At 46.8% G+C, this 11,726-nt stretch overlaps 1 protein-coding gene and 1 long non-coding RNA gene across 2 annotated transcripts in view; one reads left to right on the top strand and one right to left on the bottom strand.

Moving 5' to 3' along the window:
- Positions 1-602: 602 nt before the first annotated feature.
- On the bottom strand, positions 603-10,879 carry LOC121035933 (uncharacterized). The gene is made up of 3 exons (XR_005793149.1): positions 10,582-10,879; positions 5,831-5,913; positions 603-1,054 (listed from the first exon to the last, which is right to left on the bottom strand). It is a non-coding gene; the product is annotated as an uncharacterized LOC121035933 (long non-coding RNA).
- A 633-nt stretch (positions 10,880-11,512) lies between these two features.
- Positions 11,513-11,726, top strand: part of HMGN1 (high mobility group nucleosome binding domain 1) — a 7,327-nt gene continuing 7,113 nt past the window's right edge. The window contains exon 1 of the mRNA XM_040483904.1: positions 11,513-11,712. Coding sequence (XP_040339838.1) covers positions 11,698-11,712 — 15 coding nt within the window. The 5' untranslated portion in view covers positions 11,513-11,697. The remainder of the gene's footprint in view (positions 11,713-11,726) is intronic.

The following is an 11,726-nucleotide window of genomic DNA, read 5'->3' on the forward strand; positions in this document are numbered from 1 at the left end:
CATGAACGCCAGGACATCTCAGGATCAATCCGTTCCATCCGGTTCAGGTTAAGCCAACAATCACACCACTCCAACCTCTGCTTCCGTTGCCACATCCTCCCTGACACTCTGGCCCTCTTGACTGAAGTCGATCCAGACGGGTAAACTGGGATAATCTCCCTCCCCATTTAAAAATCTTTAACTTTGGGGCGCCTGGGTGGCGCAGTCAGTTAAGCGTCCGACTTCAGCCAGGTCACGATCTCGCGGTCCGTGAGTTCGAGCCCCGCGTCGGGCTCTGGGCTGATGGCTCAGAGCCTGGAGCCTGTTTCCGATTCTGTGTCTCCCTCTCTCTCTGCCCCTCCCCCGTTCATACTCTGTCTCTCTCTGTCCCAAAAATAAATAAAAAAACGTTGAAAAAAATTAAAAAAATAAAAAATAAAATAAAAATCTTTAACTTAATGGGGCGCCTGGGTGGACTCAGTCCGTTAAGCGTCCGACTTTGGCTCAGCTCACGATCTCGCGGTTCTGTGCTGACAGCTCGGAGCCTGAAGCCTGCTTCGGATTCCGTGTCCCCTTCTCTCTCTGCCCCTCCTCCGCTCACGCTCTCTCAAAAATGAAAGATGTTTAAAATTTTTTTTTAATGAAAATCTTTAACTTAGTCACATCTACAAAGCCCTTTTGCCACATAAGGTAGCATCGTCACAGGTTCTGGATATTAAGAGGCAGCTATTTGGGGGGTGGGGTGTTATTCTGCCTACTTGTAAAGACCATACTAGGGCACCTGGGTCATCAACATTTGGGTGAACTAAGTAAAGCCTGCATCGGTTGTGTCCGTGACTGGCACAAACCAAGCACAGGCAGTGACCTGGAAGGCACAAACTTCCCAGCCCCGCGGTGAGCGTCAGCTGCCAGAGGCCTGCACGGGTCTGGTATGTTGGCGGCCTGCTTTAGGGTCCAAGGGTCCGAGGAATGAAGTAGGAGAATCTCTGGGAAAATTGCACTTGAGTAAAGCTGAATCTTCAAGCAGTCTTGAGTGTGTGCACACAAGTGTGCGTGTGTCCCACTGCGTGAGGACCTAAGGAGAAAGAAGGAGGTAACATAGTTGCAGGATCGTTTACCACAATGCCTGGGATCCCTGGTCTCACCGCTTTGAAGAATGAAGAGGCGGACACAAAACGAGCAGCGGGCATTAATATTGCTAGATAGTAGTTGAACAATATTGTGAATGTACTAATGCCACTGGATTGTACATTTTAAAATAGTTTTGGGGCACCTGGGTGGCTCAGCCGTTTAAGTGCCCGACTCTTGGTTTTGGCTCAGGTCATGATCTCACAGTTGTTGGGACTGAACCCCACGTCAGGCTCTGTGCTCCCTCTCACCCCCGTTGGGAGCTCGTGTGCACTCTCTCTCTCAAAATACACAAATATCTAAAAAAATTAAAGTAAAATAAAATAGTTACATGTTATGTGAATTTTACCTCAATTTAAGACAAATACTGTTAAAACCAAATAACCTTTTAAATGTTTTTAGGTCTCATGGGGCGCCTGGGTGGCTTGGTCGGTTAAGCGTCTGACTTTGGCTCAGGTCACGATCTCATGGTCCGTGAGTTCGAGCCCCGCATCGGGCTCTCTGCTGACAGCTCGGAGCCTGGAGCCTGTTTCACATTCTGTGTCTCCCTCTCTCTCTGCCTCTCCCCTGTTCATGCTCTGTCTCTCTCTGTCTCAAAAATAAATAAACGTTAAAAAAATAATAATGAAAATAAATAAATAAATGTTTTTAGGTCTGTTATGGTATACCTTTCTGAATATGCAAAATTCAGTAGTTTAAAATGTAATCTTATTAGTGTAAGAAATTTCATTTAATTCTCAAATTTTCACAAGCTTTGGACTATGTCCAGAAGAAATGTATCTCTAAATAAATTTTTCATTAGCTTTCAAAAAATTATTTTAAAATAATCTCAAACTTATAGAAACGTTGCAGAAAATTAAAAGTGGAGTCAAAAGCCAGGCTCGTCTATTTCTGCTAATAATGCTGTATCTGGTTTCTCTGAATGCAAAGGAAAATGAGAAGACATTCAGATGGGAATAACATTTTATATTATTTGACTATATGAAATGTCATATTAGGTTCCCTCTCCTGTTTTTGCCTTAATAAAAATTACACCAAAGTGAAATCTTCATCAGTTACATTGCTTCTGAGAAAGGACTCAGAAAAAACTTTTTAAAAATTACGTTGACCTTTGAACAACAAAGGAGTTAGGGAAGCCAACTTCTCCGATGCAGCTGAAAATCCATGCATAACTTTTGACTCCCCCAAAATTTAACTACTAATAGCCTATTGCTGCAGAAGCCTTACCAGTAACATAAACAGCCAATTAACACATATTTTGTACGTTATATGTATTATATATATAAAACGTATATTGTATGTATATATAATACATATTGTATGTATATTTTATGTATTATATATGTATAATTTGTATTATATATAATACATATATAATATATACTAATATATATTATATGTATAATATTGTGTATATATATGTTGTATATATATACATATATCTTATACTGAAGCTAGAGAAAAGAAAATGTTATTAAGAAAATCATAAGTGGGGCACCTGAGTGGCTCAGTTGGTTAAGCATCTGACTTCAGCTCAGGTCATGATCTTGCAGTTCTTGGGGTTTGAGCCTCGCATTGGGCTCTTGTTGACAGCTCAAAACCTTGAGCTTGCTTCAGATTCTGGGTCTCCCCCTCTCTCTGTCCCTCTCCCCCTTGTGCTCTGTCTGTGTCTCTCTCTCAAAAATAAATAATAAACATTAAAAATTTTTTTAAAAATCATAAAGAAGAGAAAAATACATTCACAGTACTTTACTGTATATATCGAAAAAAGAATTGTGTATAAGTGGACCTGTACAGTTCAAACCCATGTTGCTCAAGAGTCACATGTATTTGAAAAATGTAAAAGTAGCATTAAGAGAACTTTTTTTTCCTTCTTTTAGTTTCCTTCTTTTAGTTGTTATTCTGGCCAACACTCCAAACCACAGACGTGGGGCGACATCTAACCAAAGGAAACAGCTTCCTCTTGTAGGCTATGAATGGGCATCCCTCAAACCACGTCAGCTGAACACATCTATACCGCTGCCTCTGCTTTTAGAGTTCACACAGGCCAGGGAAACCTTGAACCCTTTCGTGTGACCTCAAGAGTCAGGTTGAACAAGTGCCTCTTCACAATGGAGTAGAATATTTCTGCTCAAGTCTCAAAGAGTATGAAGTGGCTGCCCATTTGAGGGGGTGATTCCCTTTGGAAGCCACAGAAGCTGAATGATCTGGGAGAGTTTTTGAACTGTGCTCCCCCAGAATTCAATTGTTGAAACCTAATCCCCATTAGGATGGTATTTGGAGGTGGGGCCTTTGGGAGGTGACTAGGTCATGGGGGCGGAGCCCTTGTGAATGGGATCCGTGCCGTTATAAAGACCCCAGAGAGCTGCCTTCCCCTTCCTTCCAAGTTGAGGACACAGCAGGAAGACAGCCATCTAGGAACCAGGAAGCAGGGAAGCAGGTTTTCGTCACACATCGAAACAGCCGGCACTTTGGTCTTGGACTTCCCAGCCTCCACAACTATGAGAAGTAAATGTCTGTGGTTTGTAAGTCATCTAGTCTACGGTACTTTGTTAAAGCAGCCAGAACAAACTAAGATGCTTCCTTTCCATATTTAGAAAGGCAAGGTTCACTTGTGAGCAGAAAAGAATAACGTGACCAATTTCTAGCTGGCTTATTGTTCTGTCTAAAATAACAATCATAAGAGCCCACATGAATAAAGAGGTGGTATATATATATATATATATATACATATATATATATATATATGTGTGTGTATATATACCTATATATACACACACACACGTATATGTATATATATGTATATATATATATGTATATACATACATGCAATGGAATATTACTCAGCAATAAAAAGAATAAATTTTTGCCATTTCCAACAAAGTGGCTGGAAGTAGAATGCATCATGCTAAGCAAAATACATCAGAAAAAGATAAATATGATTTCACTCATATATGGAACTTGAGAAACATGACAGATGAACATAGGGGGAGGGAAGTAAAAAGATAAAAACAGAGGGAGAGGCAAACCATAAGAGATTCTTAAATACAGGGAACAAACTGAAGGTTGCTGGAGTGGGGGCAAGTTGGGTGGGAGGATGGGCTAAATGGATGATGGGCATTAAGGAGGGCACTTGTGGGGGCGAGCACTGGGTGTTTTACGTAAATGATGAATCACTAACTTCTGCTCCTGAAACCATTATTACACTTTATGTTAACTAACTTGGATTTAAATAAAATTTTAAAATAATAAATATATAAATAATTACAACAAAAGAATAAGAAAGGGCACATGCCCAGATACCATAAAAGTGAAATGAAATGACATGAAATATAAAATAAAAAGAAATGAAATGAAATAAAATAACAATCAGTACGATGAACTGCCAAACAGGCAACCTTGTAATAACAATAATTCCAATTATCTAAGAACAATTATGTAGTCACGCACCCATAAAGTTTGCAAACAGGCTGCAAACATAACTACATGGTGACTTCTACAACTATCTGTCATCTTAGGGCTCTCTCTGTTCTGGCGTTTCTGGCACATTCAGCGCAGTGATCATCAGAAGCTCCGTGTGGGGGCCTAGGTGTTTGCTCTTTTCTGCCACCCTTGCACCTCCCCCTTCCGCAGCAGCGTGGATATCCAACAGAGTGGTGAACGGTAGGCATTCAGTGTTCCTACCGTCTTGGGAACCTTCTCTTGCTCACAGGCTTGTCTCACACCTACCCCAGTTTATCATGTCTTCACTCCCTGGACACACTGGCCCAGAGACTGGGCTTCTGGAGACACAGCACGGCAGGGCACAACGCAGTGGGGGCCGGAGATGTTTCATTTCCTGCCCTCCCCTACTTTCTAACTTCAGTCTGGTTTCTGCCCTACCTCTCCTGCTCCATCAGGACAATCGGTGACATCCTAGTGGTCAATGTAGTGGGCACTTTACAATCCCCCCCTCCACACCCTCTCCACACCCCTGCACCCCTCTTCTTTCATCCCTACCTGGCTGGTTGCCCCCCATCCATACAGCCTAAGAAAAGCACCTGATTCTCAGCCCATTGCCTCTTTGTCCTTCCTGACAGAACCCTTCTTTTGTTCAGGTATCCACTCCCTGCACCCCTGGCCCTACCCCCAACTCCGGTGGGGGGGGGGGAGCTGGTTAATCTATTTAATCTATTACTCATAGCCAAAAGTCTCTCTCGTCTCCTTCGCACCCAGTTTAGGGAAGAGCCCTGTCAGTTCCCCCCACCAAAATATATCCCAGATCCTTCCTTCCACTGGTCTTCCCCACAGCCAACATTCATTGGCTCGACTGCTTTACAACGTCTCACCTGCAGTGCCTTCTTGCGACAACCTGACTTGACGTGGGACCTCTCAGCCTGACCGCACCTCTACTTGGAGTCCAGACCAATGACGTCAGTTCCCCACTACAGCCCGTCATTGCTTCCGTCTTGCGTTTCCTGGCCACTGCTTTCTTCTCTAACCCCACTTCCCCTCTTCAGATACACCAGGCTCCATCCTACTAGCTGTTTCCTCTGTCCGGAAGCCTTCTCCTTCCGAGCCATCAAAGGCCCAGGACACCTTACCCTTCCCTTGTGCCCTGAGAGGCCCCTGCCTGACTGTCCTGTCTACAGCAGCCCCGCTGGGCAGACCTCCAGCATGCTCTATATTGTGACAACTTTCCTTCCTTCAAGGCACCATCACTATGTGAAAGTATCTGGCTTACTTCTTTATTGTACTTCCTGTAGAACGAAAACCCTGTGAGGACAGACGGCTTGGCTCCTGTGTTCACTGCTGTCGCTCCAGCACCTAGAATACCAGACAAGGTAGGCAACCTGCTTACTGTTATTGATTCTCCCCGCCCCCTCGATTCCCTCAGAACCCTGCCTGTCCCCAGCAGTTCTTACATTAGCCTTGGGATCCACCTCTCTAAAACTCCTCAATCACCACCGCACCATCCACCAGTCAGCATCAATGCAGGGTTTTCCAAAGTGGGGCACATGGACCCCCGGGTGGAGTAGTGGAGAGGATACTTGTATACAAAGATCCTGAGGGTTCTTGAGGAATTTTTAAAATTTCGTGTTTTCATGTGATTATCCAACATTCTGGATCATCCAGTGTAGATTCCCACTTTTTTGCAGGGGGGTGGTGCACAAGTGAGCAAGGGGTAGAGACAGGGAGAGGGAGAGAGAGAGAGAAGCGGGACTCACCGGGGACTCGTGTTTTACTCAAAGCGGGGCTCGTGTTCACCCGAAGAGGGGCTCGAGTTCACCCGACGTGGGACTTGAACTCACCAATGGTGAGATCATGACCTGAAGTCAGATGCTTGATGACTGAGCCACCCAGATGCCCCATTCCCACTTTTGATCAAGCACTGCCTCGTTCTAGTGCCTGTGTTGGGTGTGTGTTTAGGTTTAGCAACAAGTGGGACCAGCTTTCCAATTTTATAGGAAAAGCACACAGACATACACGGTTATACACTGCAGCATCCTTTGAAGGATCAAAAGACTGGCACTATTTGAAAGTCAACAGAGAATTGGTTTAAAAATGTTTGGTACATCCATACAGTAGGATATGATTCAGCAATAAACATGTGCTAATAGGAAACAGACTGCATTAAGTGAAAAATGCAAGGTGCCAAGCAGAATGGAAAAGCAAGGGGTGGGGGGACAAAAAGTATACATTCACTTGCTTGTATATGCACAAAACATTTCTGGAAGGACACACAAGCAGCAACATTGGTTTTTCCCTGGGAGAACTAGATATCTAGGAGCACAGAAGTAGAACAGAGCCTTCTCGGGGCGCCTGGGTGGCGCAGTCGGTTAAGCGTCCGACTTCAGCCAGGTCACGATCTCGCGGTCCATGAGTTCGAGCCCCGCGTCGGGCTCTGGGCTGATGGCTCAGAGCCTGGAGCCTGTTTCCGATTCTGTGTCTCCCTCTCTCTCTGCCCCTCCCCTGTTCATGCTGTGTCTCTCTCTGTCCCAAAAATAAATAAACGTTGAAAAAAAATTAAAAAAAAAAAAAAAAAAGAACAGAGCCTTCTCTGGAAATAAATCTGAGCCCTTAGAATGTTGAACCACATAAATAGTTCTTTCAAAAATAAATGGAAATACAAAAAGTGGTGTCTGCAATTACCCTCGCTTACTCACAGGCATCACAAACACCTTCAGGGGCCAGGCAGAAAATACGGGTGAGACGGACTTCAAGCTGTATTACAAAGCTGTAATGATCAAGACAGTATGGTACCGGCACAAAAACAGACACTCAGATCAATGGAACAGAATAGGGAACCCAGAAATGGACCCACAAATATATAGTCAACTAACTAATCTTTGACAAAGCAAGAAAGACTATCCAATGGAATAAAGACAGTCTCTTCAGCAAGTGGTGCTGGGAAAACTGGACAGTGACATGCAGAAGAATGAACCTGGACCACTTTCTTACACCAGACACAAAAAATAAACTCAAAATGGATGAAAGACCTAAATGTAAGACAGGAAGCCATCAGAATCCTTGAGGAGAAAGCAGGCAAAAGCCTCTTTGATCTTGGCCGCAGCAACTTCTTACTCAACACGTCTCCGGAGGCAAGGGAAACAAAAGCAAAAATGAATTATTGGGACCTCCTCAAGAAAATATGGGTGAGAAAAATCAGCAGGGCTGGGACACTGGCAAACTGGACAGAGTGCCTCTTTATAAGTTACAAGGTCAAGGGCATCCCATGGACTGCACACAAAGGAGGCCAGGGGAAGGTAAAGAGCTGAATCTGTATGTGAAATCGTCTGATTTTGACATGTTGCTTTAAAAAAAAAAAAAAAAATCTTTAGGGGCGCCTGGGTGGCACAGTCGGTTAAGTGTCCAACTTCAGCCAGGTCACGATCTCGCGGTCCGGGAGTTCGAGCCCCGCATCAGGCTCTGGGCTGATGGCTCAGAGCCTGGAGCCTGTTTCCGATTCTGTGTCTCCCTCTCTCTCTGCCCCTCCCCCGTTCATGCTCTGTCTCTCTCTGTCCCAAAAATAAATAAACGTTGAAAAAAAAAAATCTTTAAAACTTTATTGTTATGTATCCAGAAATGTATATACTAAGAGCACAGCTCAATTAACACAAAGTGAACACAACATCCAGACCAAGAAACCAACATCCAGACCAAGAAATAGAACATGATCAGCCCCCTAAAGTCTTTCTCATCCAGCCACGGGCTCGCCACCCCACCCTCACACAGGAACTAGTTTCCTGACTCCTAATGGACTAGATTCATTTCCCTGCCTTTGGACATTATGTAAATGGAATCACACTGTACGCATTCTTTTGGAGCTGCATCTATCTGTCAACCTGTGTTTGTGAGATTCCCCTATTGTGTTGTTGTGTGTGACTGTAGGTAGCTCTTTGTCATTGCTGATAAGACTTCCATCCGTTCATGCAATTCATGGGCATTCCAGTGCCAATTCATGGGCATTTCAGTTGCTACCAGCTGGGCCTATGAAAATAAGCCAGCTATGAATATTCTACATCATGTCTTCTGGTGAACGGATGTAAGCAATTTTGTTGGGCATATTTCTAGGAGTGGAATTACTGAGGCATGGAGTGCTTGCTTACCTTTAAGAGATACTGCCAAATGGTTTTCCTATCGAATTCTTGTTCCTCCATGTTCTTATGTGGGCCAATTAAAAAACAAAACAAAACAAACAAACAAACAAACAAACCTGGTCCAAAGCAAACATCTGTAGGCCACCAGTTCGTCACCTCTGGCTTCGTGCAGCTTTAATTCTCATGGGAGAAAGTTCACGAGTTAAGTTCAGATCTCAGCCCGTCATTCCCTTCGAAAGACCTTTCAGCATCTCCTTGGATAATGGCCAAACTCAGCTTGGCATCAAATGATCCCCTGCAGTTTGCCCTTTTTTTGTATTTTGTCTCTCTTCTCTAATTGTCATTGGCCATTCTCCATGTGTCCATCACTGCCACTTAGTAGGCCCTGGGGGACCGTCACATTCTAGTAAGTCCACATGCCCTGGACTGTGCTGTCCCCTGCCTGCAGCTTCCCCTTTCCCTTGCCAGGATGATTTGGGTGCCTTCTCTCCTCTAAACTACTACCCAGAGTCTTTACCCTACACGTCCTGTCTGCTGTCTCTCTACCCCAAGGCCTAACATAATGCCTGGCACAGCACAGGTGCTCAGTACATGTCTGTGCCATAAACTCAGGGGCTGATGTTAAATTTTTTTTTTTTTTTTTTGTAATGCAGATAGGAGTGAGGAAAAAAGAGAAAAGGATAAATTTTAATCTCACCCTGCTGCTAGTTGTTCTCCACAGAGGCAACTGCTGGCACCATTTTCTCATGAATTCTTTCTGAGTTGCCTAATGAATGTATAGCTTTTTTTTTTTTTTAATTTTTTTTTCAACGTTTATTTTTGGGACAGAGAGAGACAGAGCATGAATGGGGGAGGGGCAGAGAGAGAGGGAGACACAGAATCGGAAGCAGGCTCCAGGCTCTGAGCCATCAGCCCAGAGCCCGACGCGGGGCTCGAACTCACGGACCGCGACGTCGTGACCTGGCTGAAGTCCGACGCTTAACCGACTGCGCCACCCAGGCGCCCCTGTATAGCTTTACATTCAATATAGTTACATATTCAATAGACACCACGAGGGGAAAAAAAGGCAGAGAACAGAGATGGGGAGTTGCAATTTTAAACTGAAAGGTCAGGACAGGCCCTAATTGAGAGGGTGAAATCTGTGCAAAGACGCAAAGCCCCAAAAGAAGAGAGCCATACTAGTCTGAGGCAGGGCATTCCAGGCAGAGGGAACAGCAGGTGACAAGGCCCTGGAACAGAGGGTGCCCAGCCTGTTTGAGAAGAGGAAGACGAAACAGAAGGACCATCTGTGAAAATCAGTGAACTGGGCCAAACTGCAGGGGACTTTATAAGCCACTCTAGGACTCAGACTTTCTTGAATGAGAAAGGAAGACGCTAGTTATTGAGATCAGGAGGTACATGGTCTGACTGGTGGTTTTCAAAATTCACTTCCTCTATAAAGAGCTGGCTCATTCTTTGTTGTAGTTCACTATTACACCATACGAGGGGCCATAGTTTAGCCAGGCCCTTCAAATGAGGGACATTTGATCTGTTTCCTATCTTTTGGTTGCAGAGTCCTCCAACATTTCCTTCTTTCCAAGAGTTCCGGCTGACAATTCTGATTAAAAACTTGTAACCTCACTCAATTCCTTCTTCTAAATGTAATTTTTATGGTGCCTGGGTCGTAAGTCGGCTAAGCCTCTGACTTCAGCTCATTATACCCCGGCTCAGGTCATTATCTCCCGGTTGGCGAGTTCCAGCCCCACGTTGGTCTCCGTGCTGACAGTTTAGAACCTGGAGCCTGCTTCGGATTCTGTGTCTCCCCCTCTCTCTTTCAAAAATAAACATTAAAAGAGTTTTCTAAAAAACCTAGTTTTCTTCTTCATTAAAGAAATGGGGTAACAGGTGAGCTCACTGGTTCCGGGGTTCCCGGCTCAGCCTCCCAGCGTGATGCCCTTTTTCCACTTTAAAAAGGTGCTTAGGTGAGCAACCGGTTAAAAACGGGCTGGAGAGGGTGGGCGTGCTTCCCGCTTCACTTCAGGGAAGGAGAAATCGGCCGCCCAGGAGTCTGCGAGAGGGAGGGCACGTCCTGGGGACCGTGGAGACCCCGGCCCCTCAAGGAGCAGATGATCTAAAGAAAGCGACACAGAAAGAGCTGATCTAGAAAAACCGCGCAGCAGAGACGGGCCTCCGGGGGCCGCGAGCCCAGAGACGTCGCAAAGACCCGCGCCTGCGCAGTGGCACGGGGAGCTGAGCCCGCGCGCCAGCGTTCCTTCCCACGACCTCCCCTCCGGCGCCTGCGCACTGAGGCCGGCTTCCCGAAGGCCTGTGAAACTGGGGCCCACAGATAGCCCTTCTTGCCGACCGAGAAGGGAGAATTGGCTCGTACTTGAATCCATCGTCTCTCCCTTCCCAGTTTATTAGACTAACTATAAATGCCCCATTCCCAATACTCCTAAAAGGGACGGACTCAATCCCTGACGCTCTCTGGGCGCCGGGGGAGCCCAGGTAACTAGGGAGGCTGTGGGTGGGGCCACTCGGCGATCACGTGGCGGAGCTCCGCCAATCGCCGCGCAGACCGCACTTTGCGGCTCGGCTTCAAACAAACTACCGTGAGGTGAGAGCGGCCTCTGGGGCCCCGCCCCCCTCGCCTGGGTCTGGGGCCCCGCGAGACGCTGGGCGGGGGTGGGGGCGCCGGGAGCGGGGGCGGGGCGCAGTGGTCGAGTGACGGCCCGCCTCACCTATTCCGGGCGCGGGCCGCGGCGCGGTGGGCCTCACAGCCAATGGGCGGGGGCGGGGGCGGGGGGCGGCCCGGCCGGCGGGGAGGGGGAGCCAGCGGCCGGGGGGACGCGGGGGGAGGAGGGGGCGGGCTCCCAATCCGGTTCCATCCGGTTCTCCCACCGCCCCCGCCGCGGGTCGCAGCAGCTCCGGCGGCGGGAGGAGCGGTAGCGGCCAGGCAGCCCAGCTTCGCGAAGGCTCTCGGCGCGCGGCGGCCCGCAGGCACCCGGCACGCGCCCGCCCCGCCGCCACGATGCCCAAGAGGAAGGTCAGCTCCGCCGA

The sequence above is a fragment of the Herpailurus yagouaroundi genome, unplaced genomic scaffold (assembly GCF_014898765.1).
Source record: "Herpailurus yagouaroundi ecotype Mexico unplaced genomic scaffold, PumYag 162, whole genome shotgun sequence".
Classification (NCBI taxonomy): domain Eukaryota; kingdom Metazoa; phylum Chordata; class Mammalia; order Carnivora; family Felidae; genus Herpailurus; species Herpailurus yagouaroundi.